The following is an 18287-nucleotide window of genomic DNA, read 5'->3' as shown; positions in this document are numbered from 1 at the left end:
TAGATCAACCATAGAGCCTACCACTGGATCAACCATATACCTTAGCAATACTTAAGCTTCCGTTGTGCTTTTGGATAGTGTCAACTGGATCAACCAAAATATGCTAATCCTTAAGCTTCCCCTATGTTCCTGGATAACATCAAACTTGATCAAACCTAAATCCTACCAATTCTTGAGCTTCCACTATGTTTTTGGAGAGTGCCAACTGGATAGCATCTCACTCGTACAAGGGTTCATGAAGATTTTTTTAGTAAGATAACTTTTAATCCGCATCTACTAATGTCGGATCCATCAATCTTCTTTATCCCAATTTTTGGACTTGTTATCTTCACAAATCGTGGTAATTCGAAGTTAATTTCTCAATAATTTTCATGAACAACATTATATGAATATATTTTGAAAATTTATGAGTAAAAAAAAAAGGGTAAATTTTCCAAAACTAATACAAAATGGTATTATGATCCAATTCTTGAAGTGGGGCACTAGTATATAAGGAGCAAAAGGCAAAAGAATTGTTCAAACTCGAAAGAAACCAAAACCCAAGAAACCAAGAAAACCAGCGAGTTTAGCAATGGCGACCCCAATCATATTCAAGTTCGTTCTTAACCAAATGCAGGACCTGGTGGACGCGGCGTCGGTGGTGGCCAGCGCTGACGACATGGCGGACATGAAATTCTCCCGGGAAATGTTTGCCATAATGGCGGACTCATACCCTGCCCTCGGCGGCGTGATAGCCCTCCATTTGTGGCCTCAATTCTTTGACGAATATGTGTGCAATGAACTTCTTAAGTCATGGACTTTCGTCAAGAACCTTTTCCCTCTTATGATCGACATGGAAGAATCTGGGTTTAATTCTTTGACTTTCACTGTCACATACCCTGAAAGCGCCGAACTCAAATTTCAAGCCCCAAATGGTTACTTACTTACTTACTTCTTTCACTTTATTTACCTTTACATTCCATTTCTTATGGTGTTATTGCTTTTTTTTTTTTTTTATTTTTTTTTTAGGTCTTTCCAATGACGTTGAGTTCGAATTGATTCCTTCGCTTGACCCGTTGGAGGTCGGCGACTTTGATTTTTCGTCCTTTGTGAGCTTGGAATCAGAAGAGTTCGTAAACATTGTTACTGAGTATCACATGTTCGATTACGGTAAATACGTTTCGAAACTATAGTATGAACCCTTTCTTCCTGCCCTCTTGACTTATATTCCCACTGAGTATTAGATGTTCGATTAGGGTATCAATCCCTTCTTCATTCTTTCTCGATCTAAACTCGTTTACTCTAAACTCTTAATATTATCACTGTGTATCACATGTTCTATTACGGTATCAACCCCACTTTCCTTCCTTCTTGATTTATAACGAGTTTACCCTAAACATTGTCTCAAAGTAATGCACGTTTTGATTCTAGTATGAACCCTTTCTTCCTTCCCTCTTGACTTATATTTCCGCTGAGTTCCGATGTTCGATTGCGGTATCAACCCCTTCTTCATTTCCTCTCAATTTAAACTCGTTTAGAGAAATTATCACCAAGTATCACATGTTCTATTACGGTATCAACCTATTTTTCCTTTCCTCTGGATTTAAACTTGTTTACCCTAAACCCTAAATATTTGATTACGATATCAACCCCTCTTCTTTTTCTTTCGATTTAAACTCATTTACCCTAAATCTTAAACATTGTCGATTAGGGTATCAACCTCTTCATCCTCATCCTTCCTCCTCGATTTATAACTAGTTTCTAACAAGTTTGTTGCCCTTGTCCCAGTTCACGTGACTGTAACGAGTACCCGAGTCATATTCTCTTACGCAATCATGCTAGAGACGATTCTTACCCAAGAGGTATGATTAAATCTTAATTATAAGAGTTGAAGAAAGGAAAGAAAATGAATTGGTTGGGTTGATGTTATGCAGGATGGAGAGTGTCTTATTGGAGGCATTACAGCACCAAATCATATGGAATTTATGATCACTCTCAGTCCCATTGAAGCTTTCTATAGTATGGCACATCGATCCAAGAGGGTATGGCTATATAAGTCAATGCAAACCACTAAAGGTGTAATTATTTTCCCTCTTGGATTGTATTATCGATTTGTGGCTTATTTCTATAATCCGGGGGAATGATATATATGGGAAAACCCTCTCTAGTTTGTGCCAAAATGTTGATGCCATTTCATACTCATTTCCTCTCAATGAAGTATTCAAAAAAAAGTTGTACAACCCTCAATTTTACACACACTTATTGAAATTTCTCGATGTTGCAAATGGATCATTTGAATATTGTTTAATCAACGTATTTGGGCACATGAACGTGTCACTTAAGTACGAGAAAAATTAGACCTCTCCTTCAATATAATTTGCTCGTTGAATTGACACGCTCATGCAATCAATAAAGTGTCATAAAACAATATAACATAACTTAGTCCTATTAACATGTTAAATTTTAGTGATTTTTTTTAATAACAAAAAAGAACATAACTTAGTCCTATTAACATGTTAAATTTTAGTGATTTTTTTTAATAACAAAAAAAAAATGATGGTTCGTTGAATGCCAACCCCAAGGGGGCCAGTTTGGATCCGACTAACATGGCCCGTTATCCTTTGCACTACACAGAGAGGGAGGTGATCGTTGCTCTGTTGAAACCAGCCTCACGCATTGCCCTCCCGCTTTAGAAGCCAATGAGACATGGGCCTTCGCCCAAACCCCATTGCTCACTCTGTGCTTGCAATGGGCGAGCCAATACAAAGTCAATATCGGATCCGGCCCAAGCGGGAGAGGTGGTACACATTCCATCACAATATCGCCCCCACTTGGGTCACAAGTTTGCGCAACCAAACTCGGCGATGGCTTATGCTTCAAGTATTCTCATAAAGAAAAGCAGCGCTTGACACTCTTCCGATGTGGGAGAAATAGTAATCTAATCCAATTAAATAAACATTACCTAATTTAAACAAATAATGAGTTTTGCCACATAAACATAATTTTAATCACTTAAATTACAAGTTTAGTTCTTAAATTTTAAATTTTGTATTTACCTAATTTTCGAAATTTTAAAAGTTTCTAATATATCTTTCAACTTTCAATTTTGTATTTAATAGATATGTAACAAATTTAAAATTTTAATTCAATTGATTTATTACTATAATCTTAAATGGTATGTGGCTATATTAATAAATAACTTAAAAGAGTTTATAATATATGGATAAAGTTGAGTGCATTATCCTAGTGATACTATTGATACAGTCTACTTAGTAATTGATAAATGATTCGATCCAAAATTTTTACGTGAAAATCTGTGAGTGAAGGTATCGTATACAATAAGTTTATATAAAACTCGACCACAAAATATTTATTAACTTCAATAATTAAAAATATTAATATTTTACTAGGTAATCATATGTGAGTCTCTTCTTGGTCTTTACGTGTGATTAATCTGGACCTTGACATACATAAGACAACGTCTCATTCGTCCCTCTACCTCTTCCACTCTCTTCTAGAGAGCAAACAAGTATTTTAGTGCTCCCACGCAGGGTGTTCAACATTCTCAATTAACGGTATTTCTATTTAGGTTTTTTATGGGCCTCTTGCATATGAAGCAAGACGGGTCATATATTTGATAATTAAAATAGTTTAATATATTTGAATATATTATAATGTTTAAATATTAATATATTTGAATATATTATAATGTTTAAATATAATTTTTATATATATAAAAAAATAGATATTTAAGAAAAAAAAACCCTAAAAAGTTTCCAAATAAGTTTTGTTATTGTGGTGGCAGATAAAACGATTTTAGTAAAATCGTGTTTTGAAAAATACCATTTTTTGACAGAGGGATATAAAAGGCTTATTATAATCACGTACCTCCATTTCTTCTTTTACACTTCTCAAACGAAGACGAAAACAAAAAGTCCCTGGTTTTGTTCTTCTTTCTTGAAGGATCATCAACTGAACGAATTCATTCTTCTGCCATCGTTATTCGAATCAAAATGAGCTCCCACCCGTTGCAGAAGACCATGTCCCGCGCGAGATCCAGGCGAATTGTGTTGCCTCCGGTTCAAGAGGTAATGAATGCTCCAAACTTGTTGTTACAGATCTTTTCCCTCCCTCTTCTTCATTGTTTACGTTGTTCAAGAACTATTTTCAGCCTTGAGTGGGAAATTGTAGTGGTATAAGAATTTTGTGACTCTATTTTTGTTATCGCGATTCATTTTGTAACCATTTCTTATGATTTGTTTGAAATGAAGAAATTGCATGACGTTTTGTTTTTGCGATTGCTATCAATTTCTGACCGAAAGCGAAGATAAGCGGTACACTAATCATTGAGGATGTCGTGTTTGGATCAAAAGAATTTCAGTTTCATGGATTATTTAATTTTAACTTTGTCATATACTCGTGGCATCATTGTTTTTAAATCACCCTTTTAGTTCATTCAGCAGAAGCCTTGTCCTCCAGTTAATATGTTCATTGTGTTTGTGTGTTTTTCTTGCTTTATAGCTGGTTTTAACCTCTCCCTCATTGAGAATCGATTAGTTTCTTTAGGCAAATGCATTGTTTTTTAACTGAGTCGAGGAATGTTTAGACTGCATTAACTTCTTTGAAACTGTGATTACAGCATATTATTAAAATAGAAGACGTTGTCGACAGTGGTGACTACTACGGTGCTCAACAGATGTACAAATCTGTCAGTGCAAGGTACAGTAATACCTTCTTCATTTGGTTTTGATCTTAAAAAAATAAATCCTTCCAAATTATTATGCAAAATGGGCACGTAGAAAGTGATTCTTACTAGTAGATAATTAATGGTGATTAGTTGATAACCAGTACTCCCAATGTCTCTGGTGCACTCCTAGTTAAACTGTTTATTACTGGCAATTTCTATCAATCACAAATAATAATAGACATATACTTCTTCAATTATTGTTAAAACCACTGTCTTCACCCAAATGATTATGCAAAAAATGGGGAATCAAGAGGCATGTTATTGAACATGTGTTTGTCTCATTTCAGATACGTGGCTGCGGAAAGGTACTCAGAAGCCTTGGATATTCTTCAGTCAGGGGCTTGTACCCAGTTGAAACATGAGCAGGTCAAAGCTAGTTGCATCTTTTCTGCGTATGTAATTACTGGATTGAATGTTATTTTAGCATTTGTAGCACAGTGTATCCTTATTTTAAAATTCTGAATGGCACTATTACTTAGGCTTTGAAATTGAAATTTCATTTCGTAGCCATATTTGAAGTCCTCAACTCTTGAGAACTGGTAAAACTTGAAAGTATATTGGTTTAAATATTATTCATGAATGTAGACATGACACATTGATAATAAACCAAATTTCATCGAAACTATGAAATTGAAAGGGGTAAAAGCAACAAAAGAGTTAAGAAAACAATAGCTGAGGGGGAGTAATTGCAAGAAAGAAGGGAAAAAAAACAAGAAAATATTAAAGCTTTCGAGAGCTGAAAAACTAACGCTTCCATCCTTAGGATCCTTGTTTTCTTTTCCCCTTTTCTTTTTTTCTTTTTTCTTTTTAGACAAGAAACATAACTTTCATTGTAAAAAGCAAGAATACAAAAGGAGGAGGATATGAGATATCTCCACACACCAACGGGTTACAAAAAAGAAGCCCAGCTGGTGTAAATATGAGTTAGGCTATAATGAAAAAAAAAAATTCCTTTTGAAGTATGAAGACCAAGTAGAAGCAAAAAGAGTAACCAAATCCCAAAAAACGCCCTTGTTAGTTTCTTAACCATGAAAAATTCTGGAATTTTGTTCGGACCACAGTCTCCAAGGGAGAGCAAATACACCATTGAACTATAGGATTTTAGTCTGAGCCTTAAACTGAGGGCTATCAATAAGTCGAAGGAGGGCATCCGATGCTTTGTTGGGCCAACACCACTGCATATTGACCAATTTAAACAACATTTCCCAGCAATCAGCAGTAAACGGGCATGAAAGAAGAGATGCATCAAAGTTTCCTCACCTCTTTTATAAAGATAGCATTAGCTGTGGGAAGGGAAGAATTTCGATGTACTCTTTGGATTTTTCAGCAAGTATTCAGCCTCTCAAAAAAGAAAATCCATCAGAAGATCTTGGCCTTCTTAGGACACTAGGCTTGCCACGTAATATCAGATTTTTGTTTGTCCAAAGCCTCTTGATGCAAAATAAACTTGTGAAAAAAAAAAGAAGAGATTTATTAACCTTCCTTTCCCAGCATTTGCACTTTCAAATCTTCCCTGTTATTCGGTCTAAAAGCAAGTAAGTGGTTCAAGAGAGTTTCCCACTCTTCAATCTCCACATCAGTAAGATTCCTTCTAAACTTTTGATCCCATACACAATGAGAATCCTTGTTTTCTAAAATAGTCATTTAAATAAAAACTTTAAAATTGGAAGAAAAAAAACTAAGCTTTTATATGCTGATGTACTATTCTCCCTTAAAAATAAAATATCTAACAAAAACAAGCCTTTCAAAAGGAAAGTAGTCATATCTTACAGATTTTTACTCGTATCATCTCAATCCTTGTCAACTCCAGCACCATAAGTTTGATGAGTATGGTCTGGAGAACTATAACCTTGTATTTACTTTCTCCTTGGTTACCCTCCGATTTATTATTAGGGATACATTTTCATCTTGGATCTTGTAGGGATGTTTGTTCTTAAAGCTCCAATCCTTTGGTTGGGTTTTCTTTTCGTTCTTTTCCATTTATGTGGTTCCCCCCTCCAAAGCCCTCCTCTTTGTTTTCTTCCTTGTGGAATGTTAAGAGTCCTAAGGATGGTTAGATTCTTTGTCTAGTAGGCCATGCATTGGTGGATTAGCACTATTGAATCTATTCAAATAGGTTTTTCCATGTTGTTGGGTCCGAAGTGGTGTGTTTTGTGTAAGTGTTTTTAAGAGTTTAGACAGTGTGCTGTGGAGTTCGTGTTTATGCCACCTTGATATGGGACACATTTTTTTGGAGACTTTTGGTCTTCTTTTGGTTTGTAGTTGTTCTTGTTGCTTGGTGTCAGAAGAGATGCTATTCCATCCTTAATTCAGAGGGGCATGGGAGGAGCCCTGTGGAGAACAACCTTCTATTTTGTAGAACACTTGGTTCAAGAGAAATAGGACTTTTAGGGGTTGAAGATGTATAGGTGTAGCTGTGGGCTATGACTAGGTTCAAAGGCTTTGTGTACTGATCCTTTGTCTATTATCATCATTTATCAATATTGGAGCGTCTTTTGTGATAGTGTTTTTTTTCCTTTTTTCTGGCTTCTTTTGTTATTGACTGTTTTTTGTATTGCCTGCTTGTATATTCTTTCATTTGCTATCTGAACGTAGGGCTTTTTATTCATTTATTTTAAAGAGAAAGAAAAAAGGAAAAATAGCCTTCAACTTTTGTGCATAAGAGATAAACATAAAGATTTTATAATGTCGTTTTAGGGGGGTCAAATAAGTCTTTAGCAATGTTTCTAGCATTGTCATCGGCGACTATTTCTTTATACACTAGATTAGTAGTGAGTCCAATGCCGGCAAAGAAGCTATACTCCATTTAACTAGATTATATCCTCCCTCCTTTGGAGGCCCTTTCCATGTGAAGTTTTGTATGCATTTTCAAGGTCCTTAGTGACTTTCTTAGGGAATTTGAGAAGAAAAAGATAATAGAGATGGACACAAGATAATACCATTTTTGCAAGTGTCAACATCCTGCCTTTTGAGCAATCAAGAAAGATTACTCCTCATATAAAAACTCTAGCCAATTGGATCTAAGAATTCTCATGGATATGCAAACTCCTAGATCACAAATTCTAAAACCTCCAAATCCAGATGATTTCATCCCAAATGACTATAATTCTTAAACTATAAGTCATGGTAATTCAATCTAACAACCTTATTGAAGAACATTACCCTTAGGTCCAAAATAACCAAGAAGGCTAAACTAATAAAAATACTCCTAAACTTTTTACATTTGTCTAAAAAATACTCAAACTTTCAAAAGTTTCAATAATACCTTAAACTTTCAAAAAGTCTAAAAAATATCCTTACCGTTAGTACTTTGTTTCAAAAAGACCCTTGAACTTTAAAAAGTTTCCTCAATACCCTTCAACTTTTTTAGAAAGTTCAAAAATACCCTTACCATTAGTAATGTGTTTAAAAAATACCCAAGAAATTTTAAAAGACACCATTTGCCTTAAAAAAGAAAAAAAGAAAAAAAAAAAGAAGTTAAAAGAAATCTTACTGTCAATATAACGAAAACCTTCTATCAACATCCCATAGATTATCTTCAAATTTTTTAATGTTACTTTTGAAAGTTCATATTCATAAGTGTTTTTGAAACGCGGTACTAACGGTAAGGGTATTTTAAATTTTTTAAAAAAGTTTAAAGGTATTTTTTTGTAGTTTTTAAAGAAGTTTTAGGGTAATAATTTTTTTTTTTTTTTAAATTCAAAGTGGATTTTTGAAACACTTTTGAAACTTAAAGTGTGTTTTCTAAACACTTTGAAAAGTTAAAGGGTATTTTTGAAATCCTTTTGAAAGTAAGAGGGTTTTTTTGAAACCTTTTTGAAAGTTAAAGTGTATTTTTGAAACAAAATATTTATGGTTTCCATCCAAAGCTAAATGTTAGGGTCTTTTTGAGATTTTCTGGAAGGTTTAAGGGTATTTTTGAGATTTTTTTAAAAAAAGTTTAAGGGTATTGTTTGGACTATTTTTTAAAGTTTAAGAGTATTATTGAAACTTTTGAAAGCTTTAGGGTAGGTTTGAGACAAAGTGCAAATTTCAAGGGTAGCTTATTAATTTAGCCCACCCATGAACCCCAAAACGATAAGTAATCACCCTAAGGGAAAGTAAGATCCAGATTGCTTTGTTGATCAAATATCTCAAGGTAAGAAAACTTGTTTAAGATTTGAATCACTCCACAAGCAAGAAATCATGTCAAGCTTAAATGCAACCTAAATTACATAGGATTGCAAAGAAACTTAGCCATTGGTTAAAAGAAAGCACAAATGATATTTTTAAGTCTAGTTTACAAAAAACAACATACATGCTTTATATAGCCTCAAAATGAAACCTTTGACCTTTCAAGAGTTTAACCTTTAACCTTCCGTGAAATTAAGCCCATTTTCTCTGTGAAAAATCCTTGAACATGGGTCTTCCACTCTATTATTTCCTTGCAGAGAATACCAAATTTCTAAAGACCCTTTCTCGCCTTTTCTGGCCATCTCTATTTGAGATGATAAATCTGCTGTAAATCTTGGCAAAAAATTTCTTCATTGAGAGAGACCCCTTTCTGACCCCTGGTTCAGCCTACAATGATAGTGATTCTCCCATCTTTTTTTTTTTTTTTTTTTTTTTTGTGGGTTTTTCAAATTTGTTTATTAAAATATCTGCATAAATGATCGATTTAACATAGGATTTGTGTGGAAACAAACAATGCTTTTAGTGTTGAAAATGGGGAAAATGAAGTTCATATTTTTCATCAATTAAGTTGCAAATGGCTAACGGTTACTACTTTTCAGGTTACTTGTGGAGGAGAGCTTGCTGTGTTATTTGTGGAGACACTTGTTAAAGGCAAAGTTCCTTATGACGATAATAGTCTTGGTGGGTTCCTTTGACATGCTTGATTGTATTTCTTTTATAAGAGTATAGGTAGATATTGAGGATGTAACTTGGATCTTAGTAGTGCCATAATTGTAATTACATAGGAAGTTCTCAAAACCAGAAAAAAAATTACCTTGGAAGTTGGTCAGACTGGATGGTTAAATAGAGTGCGTTGGAGGTTTGAAAGTTAGGCAAAAATTTGGAATGCCCCATGGTGAGACTTGAGAGTGAAATAGCCCTTTTGAAAGGATATTGTTATTGTAATTTCTCATATTCAATTCTCTTAAATTGTTGTTTTCTAGTGATCTGAATCCTATCATTTTTCCATTGCAGTTTTAGTGTTTGTTATTCAGTATTTGCATTTCAATTTTAGATTCCGTTTCTTTTTGTTAACTTCGTCGTATGTTCCTTATATTTCTTTCTAAGACAAGTCTATTTGAGGATTAATTTGGTAAGCGCAATATGGAAGATTTTTTTTCATATCTTTACTACCTTTTATTGTCTACTGTTGTTTATGAAGTTCTAATGCCCATCTTTTCATGATTATGACGAACATTATGTTAGATCGTGTCAGGAAAATTTACCAGAATTTCCCTCAGATTCCATTGCCTCAACATTTTGGGGAAGATGATGATGTGCAACAACTTTCTGAAGCACTTGGTGCTGCAAAAACACGTGTAGAGGGATGTTCCTCTTTTCTGAAAGCAGCTTTAAAGTGAGCCATTGCCCATTTTCTTCCCAGTAATAATTAGTCATTTCTTTAGGGAATAAGCAAAAAAAAAAAAAAAAAAAAAAAAAAGTAGATTATTTTTAAGTGCAACTTTTTGAATTATGTCATACATTCATAGGTATCAAGTTAGAATTTTGCTGTCTCATCGAATCATTTATATATAGTCCTTCTGTGCTAAAAAAGAGTTCATGCTTTCTACAAATCCTCAAATATATCAGGTGGTCTATGGAGTTTGGATCGCATAAGAGTGGATCTCCAGAAATTCATGTCATGCTTGCTACATACGTGTATTCTGAGTCACCAGAAGTGGTAGGTTTGACCGGGAATATCACTCTTTTAAGTACTTGTTCTTTGTTTCTAAGAATTTGTGTTCTCTGTGTGTATCCACTTCATTTTAGAGGTAAATGACAGGTCTAATGTTACTTCAGTCCCTTTGGGGATAGAATAGTTGTGTTACTTCAGTGTCTAATGTCCATAATGTCAAGATTTTTTAGAATTGACTTATTGGACTTGTTAATAGAAACAAGATGTAGCATTTTGAGAAGGATTGTTGATTGATTTTTTAGCTAGCCTCTTAAACAATTTGGATAGTTTGCTTTATAGCCCAGCAAGACAGATCTTTCATGAGTATGTAATTTGGCAGTGCACGTTGTACTACTGCTGTAATTTATTTTGCTAACAAGTTTATAGAAGAATTTGCATGACCTTTCAATCATTCATTCAATATGATTGTTGAAGCGTGGTCCAGTAACATGAATTGTGAAACTGTTGTTGCTTGTCCACTTTGAATGGTTTATTAGAATCTTCCAGTATTCTACTTGTTGCAGGACATGACCAGAGTAACATATCACTTGGTTCGAGGAAATAACCCCAAGAAGTTTGCTTCTATGTTAGTGAATTTTATGGGCAAGGTTATAAGAGCTTTTCTTTATCTCTCATTTTTTAAGGATCAGTATGCAATCTTCATTCAGTCTCCGTACTTATTTCCATGGTTGAAGTAAGGTTTAAGTCGTGTATTATTCTAATTGCTCCTGAAATTATTATTTTCCTTAGGTGTACCTATTTTCTTTCACATAATTTGCGACCCTTGCATCTTTCAACAGTCATTTAGTTAGTACTTATGCAGCTATTAATCTATATTTTTCAAAGATAGTTTGATTTGATCTCTTATTTTCTAACGGCATGAAAAATTCTAATGATGATGACTATGGCAATGTCGGTGTCATTTTCATGGAACAGAAAACATTTATAAAATATAATGTTAATTGATATTTTTTTAACAAATCATTAAAAATATTTGTAACAAATTTTGTAAATTAATAAGATATTGACATTTTTAAACATGTTAAAGCCTTTTTTTTTTTAATTAGTTTTTATCTTTGATATTTTGTTAATAGTACTTTATTTTGTCAGTACTGTAGAATGAAAATATTGACATCATTGGTTATTTAAACCTTAAGTCTTGATTGTAGATAGTTGGAGTACAGGCTTTCTAGTGTTTGCTATGTTCATGAGTAGAAATAAGATTTTGTTATTCTTTGGAGACAGAAACAACAATAATATAATTTCTTGATATGATTAAATTACATACAACACCGGACTTCCCAGGCCATCGGAATTACAAGAAAAGTTTCCGATGGGATGTAAGATAAGAGGCAGCAAAATTCTTAAAGAATACGTATTTTTTACACCAGGACAACCAACAAAACTAATGAATCAAGATTATTTTTGTTGTTTATCTACTCGAGGTATTGTATTCTGTCTAGCGGATCATTTTGTCATCTGTTTTCTTGTTCTGTTTTCATTATTTAACTGAGCCAATGCTTTTTCCCTCCCTGCAGTGTTATCCAGGTGAAGATGATATGGCTATTGCACGGGCAGTTTTAATGTAAGACTATCAAAAAGTCACTTATAAGCCACCATTTGAAAATTCTCGAATCAAGGAAATTCTCTTGGGTTAATGTAAATTGGAGTGATAATGAACTAATTATATGGAAAAATATTGACACATAGAAAATCTGTTGAAAATGATGGAATTTTTGTATTATGAGTATAGTTGCCAATAGTTTTAGTGGGTACATACTAAGCAATCAATTTTTAACTTTAATGAGTCAATTTTAAAAGTCAAGCTTCGGGGATTTTTATAATTATTGCAAATATTGCAATTTTATTATCAAATTTTCTTTGAAAATTGAATATGAGTAAATAACCAGCATTATGAACTTGCAAACCCTGGAACTATCAATTGATTCATGGTCCATGTGTTTTACTTTCATTAATACGGGTGTATAGAGTGAAGAATTGGAATTTTCGACAATTTCAAAGCCACTAAAATGGAGCATGATTTCACTTGTGACTATACTTATATAAGACTAGAACTACTGTTTCATAGAGCAATGAGTACAGTTTTGTTCTACTAAGAGGTTTCCTTTTAAAGTGTCGAATAGTGTGTAGTTTGCACAAAAGAATTTGAGGATATTAGCCGTAGGTATTGTGGTGTATTGCCAAATCATTTCCCTTGGGTGTTGTATTTTGAGATATTATGGACCAAGCTATGAAACTATTGATAGACTGCAATTGGTTCATTACATGTAGCCTCTTAGTAGCCTTTGAGCGATGGTCCTTCTTGACATATATTTTTTCTCTGTGCTTTGGACGGCTAAAATTATATTTTTGGAGGTATTTGTTTGGCTAGGTGCTTGAAGAAATATTTGAAGATAGGATGTTATACATGTTTGTGCTTACTTATTGGAAACTTCAGAGATTTCCCCCTTTCTGTAAATGATAGACAGCAATTGGTTCATTACATGTAGCCCTCTCGAGCTTTCGCTCTCAAGTTTTTTCTCTCAAATTAATTGGGAACCATGGGTAGTCTTGTGGGCTTGACAATAGTTCTCAATCTCATCCCAAATCCGAGAAATTAGGGAATAGGGTGAAGACAAAAGTTAAAATCCCTTGCGGGATCGGGAATTGGGAGGGATGTCATTGCAATTAAGCATGTCATTTCATGTCTTTGAACTTTTGTGATGACTGTAATGTCCGTGCTAATTTTCCTCTAGACCCATCTATCCTTCTTCTAACCTCTAAACACTGTGTTCCCCCGGTTTGAACTAGGAAACCGTTCCTACAAAGATTGAATGGAAGTCTTCCATGGAGGTTGACAAAAATCATAGAGGATGCGGAGTAAGAATAGTTGAGTTCCATAAAGATAATATTTACTTCATCTCCATCCATTGGCTTTGTGAAACCTTCCAGACACTTTTCTCAACTCTTCTCAACTTGTTCAAGGAGCTAAAACTTGAAAGTTTTATCTTCTAGGTTGAAAGGCTGATGACAAGCGAGTAAGTCTTGGGCTGCATAAATTGTATTATCTCTTCTTCGAAGAATAAGATAGATTGGCCTTCTTTCTTCAAACTTCTTGTACCATTATCTAGAGTGGTGGATGCCCCTAGTGCACCCTACATCACTCACTGAGCCTTTGTCCTATTTTGATTCCAATGACCTCTTTTGAGGTTGCATATGTTGCTTAGAAGTGCCTTTTTCACAATGATCGGCTCAAAATTCAAAAAGCTTTGGAAAAAGTTACTTAGTCCCCTACTGCACCCTTAACCCTTTCCACCTAGTTTGACTGTGAGCAAAAAAAGGTAGGTAAGTGGTTGATGTATTTGAACTTTCTTTGGAGTTTTGGAGTGTGAACGAGCAGTCGAACCAGTTGACATGCTGTCTTATTGAAATCGGATAAAAGTAAGGAAAATCTGTCTTCATCCGTTGAACTTGGAGATTTTTTAAACACATAGGCCTGCCACATTTAGGCTTTATGGATTGCCCCAAAAAGAATTCTTAGAAAACTCAACATTTTGGAAGCCTTGATCAAGGTTATACACTTGGCATGAGATTTTGTTTCATAAGAGATTGTTCTCCTTTCCTCTAATGATTCATCAAGCTCTGTTGCGCTTGTTGCCCCTTTTGTTGATGCATGCTTGCTATCATTGTCACTCAAAATTGTACTGTTCCTTCCGAGCCAAAGGGACCAAGAAGATGCTCTAGTTAAGTGGATCCACATTATTCTTTTAACATTCTTGAACAGATGTCCCGTAGTGCAAATGAGCAGATTTTTGGATCCGTTGGTTCCATATTTCAATGGAAGGTGGAGGGGATAAATGCTCAGGAATCTCCGGCCTTACGGGCAATTGATTTGTGTTTCAGCATTCACCTTGCGAAGAGGGCACCATCAGGGTGAAAGAGAGAATTTTGTATCCTCCATTATATATGTGTGTCTATACACACACACACACACACGGGTACAACTGTGATAGCCTCTACTCCATGTCCTAGCTTGTATGAGAGCTAAATTTGCCTCTATTGTTTGTCTCTTACCCTCAGCTTTCATCGAGCTAGCTTTTGATATTTCAAGAGTTTGCACCTTGAGCTCAAAGGCAAAGTTATCCCATAAAATGGCCCACTTGCCTGTTCCTTTTTTTCCTCAACAATGGAAGAAAAATACTAAATAATTGATAAAAATGGAAAGAGAGGGATTTGAACCCTTATCATTTGGGAAAAAAAAAAATGTCTGAATTCTGTATCCTCTATTGTCTTTGGATGTAATATATAGTAGAATTATTGCTGCATCTAAAATGTTTGGGCATTTTTTTTGGATCTTTTCAGTTATTGTGATTTAAATGATTACATTCAAGGATGTAGACTTGCAGTTACCTTATCATCAAGTGTTCAAACAATTTTTCATCTCGCTGGTTAAGGGTAGTTGACCACCTAGTTTAACTCCAACAATGCCCTCCAACTTGAAACAAAGCTCAAAGATTTTATACCTTAGAAAAGTATCATGGAATAGAAGACAGGATCGAAAACACATTAAATATTAAGAAAGAAGCCTTTTTTTCCCAGGACTTAAAATTATTTAATGTTCAATGAGAGTTCAGAGCTTCATCTCCGTTGGTGCATCCATATGGAATTTATTTCAGATTTTTATGGTTCTAAACTGAAAAGAATGCTTTTTTCGTGATGTAGGTACTTGTCTCTTGGTAACCTAAGGGATGCTAATTGCCTCATTGATGAGTTAAAGAAGCAAGAAGAATGTGGTGAACTTGAGTTTCCTGATTCAGAATTGATTGAGTTTATCATCTATCTTTTGCTAACGTAAGATCCATTTTCTTTGTTTTGAATTAACTAGGCAACAATATGTCTACTACAGCGGATGTAATGTGTGAAGTGGGAATAATGATGGCAATAAAATCAATTTACCGAACAAAGATTAGCTCTTATATGGTTAAAGAACCATCAAATAGTGTATGATGTAAGAAGGCAACTCACAATCCTAGTAAATATATAATTATAGTGTGGCGGTTTGTGCTTTTTCAATATTGCCAAAACTCTTTGATATCTTTCAAATTTTCAAAAATACTTAAACGTACCCTTTCTATTGAAGTAAGTGGTAAGCAATTTTGTTTCTTTTTCTTTTCTTTTCTTTTCTTTCCTTAATATGTTTCTGAAATAGTGTTTCAATTGATTATAATTAGAAGAACTCCCAGACACACTTAGTCTGGCTTGCTGGTTAAATTTTTAGTGTCAGTTCTTCTAGTTCTGTTCCCAGTATTGCAGTTGCCGGTAGATGCTTCTAGGATGGCATTTCGGCAGAACTTAAAATATGCATTTGCAGGTTGCAGAGAGATGCTTTGCCTCTTTTCAATATGCTGAGGGCAAATTACAAGCCGAGTATCGAGAGAGAACCTGCCCTGAATGAGGTGCAACTCCTGTTACCGATACTTTGATAAATCAACACTTTTTGTAGAAAAAAATTGGTTGGAGTTATATAATCGGATTTTAACTTTAGCATTTTGCTTCAGTTTCTTGATGAAATTGCAGAGAAGTTCTATGGAGTAAGACGCAGAAATCCCTTGCAAGGCATCTTCGGAGATTTCTTGAAGGTGATTTTCTGTCTCATAATCTGTGTCCTATCGATTTAAATCTTCCTGAACTCTTATGCTTCTTCTATTTTGGTTTTTAAACTTTCGTGATATAGTTTTGATAAAAAGTTTAGAGACAAATAAAGCATTTGCATGTTGAGAGACTAAAATAGCTCGTTTGGAAGTCAAAACAAAAATTAATATGAAAAATCAAGAACCATAATGGAGTTTAAACCTAAGCCATGGAATGTAGCCATGGAAAGCTTTCTTGAGTGGTTTGTGTAACGATTTAGGTTGTCTCGATGGATGCAGTGCAATGGCTAAAGTTCTGCCAGCTTCTTGTAGACTGAACTCTCTTCTCTTTAGTTTAGGCTCCGAGTTGTTTTTGGGTGGGGGATGGTCGAAATTAACTTCTAACTAGTGGCAACGAAGTTCTTGGTAATTAAGAAGGGCTTATTTTTACTGTATCAATGAAAAATTTGTTTCCTTGTTTTCAACAAAAGAAGAATCTAACCATGGATTGTGCAGATGATGGGGTGATGACGATTGGCGAATAGCGAGGTCCAGTCAACTTCCTACTACTGTTGGCTGGTAAAGCTTCTGTGCTTCCATGGTTCATTACAAAGATGGAATTGGATAAGCACATTTTGGATTGTTTTCCAAATATAGAAGGTCACACTTTCCCTTTCTTGCATGCACTGTTTGTTATTCTTTTATAAGTGACCTTTTTCCTTGAACATTGATGATGAATGACTTGAAAACTCCGCATTATTTAGCTTTATCCTTCCAAAACCTCTCTCTCTCTCTCTCCCTCGCTCTCGTGTGGAATCAAGTAATTTGGTTTGACTGGGTTTTGGGGGTAATCTATTAGAGCTTCTCCTTTTCACATGCCCATCCAAAACTTTGCTCATGTGATGGGGTAAGTGCATGAATACTTTTCCCCCTTGTGCAAGCCACTTTGAGATTAAGTACAAAGAACCAAATATCACTAACTTATGCAATGAAGTTGATAATGCAGGGATTAGTTGGTGATATTTGGTTTGATGAGTTTATTCTTAACAGCTTTTTGGATTATATTCAGATTCTCCCACTCAGAAGGTGAAAATTTTGAAAACAAGTATTATACATTTTTAATGTTTTTCTCACACATGATCTTTGCTTTGCTTATGAGTTTGATGTTGAATGAATAGCTAGTTTCTAAAAATTCAAACAATTAGTAGTGAGTTTTGTGGTATAAATACTGATTAGGTTTAGGTTAATTATCAATTTTTGAATTATGTCTAATTGGTGCTTTAAAATATGTCTTATTTCTAGCTTTCAATTTTTTGTTTAATAGATTTTAGATCTGCTTAACATTTTCTAAAATTCAGGTTATGTTTTATTTAATATAAGAGTGAAATGTTAGGGTTTTATTATATACAAAAATGATGGTAAATGTCTAACTAAATATTAACGTTTAAGTTTAAAGACTCTTGCATATGTTTTTAACGTATAGGAATGTATTTGACATAATTTTGAAAGTTTGTACATATACTTTAAAAAGTTTTTAATAATGTTTTGAATTTTAATGTTGCATTTAATATAGATTTATTATCAACTTTGTCAAATTAATGTTCGTTACTTTCATTTGATTTGAAAGATGGTGTATTAATTCTAGATAAAATTAGGCTAGACCTAAAGTTAAATAGTTTTACTAAAAAGATTAATTTCACACGAGCTTAAAATTTAGACATTTGTTATGAACATCTTTAAGCATATTGTTTTTTTTTTTTTTTTTTTTTACTGGTTAAGGACATAGTTTAAAATATATCTAGTTCTTAAAATGAAGAACGGATGAATAGATTATGTACCATATTTTATTAATTTATCACCTAAATATTGGTGTACGTGTACTTTGTTTAATGATACTGAAGGGGCATTTTTGTGTTGGAACTTTAAAGTTAGATATCACCAATACATATACTAAAAAAGTTGACTGGTACTTCTTTTGAAAGCTTAATCTGGGGCAACAATGGAAATGAACGGTTTTAAAGTTCTATCTTAAAAATTCAACGTG

General features: G+C 34.1%; 2 protein-coding genes and 1 non-coding gene across 4 annotated transcripts; 2 read left to right on the top strand and 1 right to left on the bottom strand.

Moving 5' to 3' along the window:
- The first annotated feature begins 524 nt into the window (after nt 1–524).
- Nucleotides 525–2166, top strand: LOC111807724 (uncharacterized). Its single transcript, XM_023693574.2, has 4 exons — nt 525–914; nt 1009–1149; nt 1768–1841; nt 1914–2166. Exons 1-4 carry the CDS (start codon nt 572–574, stop codon nt 2121–2123), a joined length of 768 nt encoding a protein of 255 aa, XP_023549342.2. The 5' UTR covers nt 525–571; the 3' UTR covers nt 2124–2166.
- Nucleotides 2167–2528: 362 nt separating this feature from the next.
- On the bottom strand, nt 2529–2842 carry LOC147789834 (signal recognition particle RNA). The gene has a single exon (XR_015423296.1).
- A 1010-nt stretch (nt 2843–3852) lies between these two features.
- On the top strand, nt 3853–17023 carry LOC111807709 (protein GET4-like). Of its 2 annotated transcripts, XM_087129270.1 has the most exons (12): nt 3865–4067; nt 4619–4698; nt 5014–5092; nt 9499–9580; nt 10145–10295; nt 10529–10619; nt 11138–11221; nt 12152–12198; nt 15336–15464; nt 15985–16069; nt 16172–16252; nt 16760–17023. In XM_087129270.1, exons 1-12 carry the CDS (start codon nt 3993–3995, stop codon nt 16769–16771), a joined length of 996 nt encoding a protein of 331 aa, XP_086985396.1. In that variant the 5' UTR covers nt 3865–3992; the 3' UTR covers nt 16772–17023. The 2 variants fall into 2 exon arrangements, with proteins under 2 accessions (XP_086985395.1, XP_086985396.1); XM_087129269.1 differs by lacking the exon at nt 11138–11221 and having other exon boundaries at nt 3853–4067.
- Nucleotides 17024–18287: the final 1264 nt, after the last annotated feature.

The sequence above is a fragment of the Cucurbita pepo genome, chromosome 12 (assembly GCF_057944985.1).
Source record: "Cucurbita pepo subsp. pepo isolate OVF chromosome 12, ASM5794498v1, whole genome shotgun sequence".
Taxonomy (NCBI): Eukaryota; Viridiplantae; Streptophyta; class Magnoliopsida; order Cucurbitales; family Cucurbitaceae; genus Cucurbita; species Cucurbita pepo.
This window is presented reverse-complemented; position numbering and strand designations above follow the sequence as displayed.

Coding starts and splice junctions, on each gene's coding strand:
- LOC111807709 (XM_087129270.1), top strand. CDS start 3,993: ATGAGCTCCCACCCGTTGCAGAAGACCATGTCCCGCGCGAGATCCAGG. Junction 10,620..11,137: donor ATTCTGAGTCACCAGAAGTG/GTAGGTTTGACC, acceptor TACTTGTTGCAG/GACATGACCAGAGTAACATA. Junction 15,465..15,984: donor ATCATCTATCTTTTGCTAAC/GTAAGATCCATT, acceptor ATGCATTTGCAG/GTTGCAGAGAGATGCTTTGC.
- LOC111807724 (XM_023693574.2), top strand. CDS start 572: ATGGCGACCCCAATCATATTCAAGTTCGTTCTTAACCAAATGCAGGAC. Junction 915..1,008: donor CAAATTTCAAGCCCCAAATG/GTTACTTACTTA, acceptor TTTTTTTTTTAG/GTCTTTCCAATGACGTTGAG. Junction 1,150..1,767: donor GTATCACATGTTCGATTACG/GTAAATACGTTT, acceptor CCCTTGTCCCAG/TTCACGTGACTGTAACGAGT.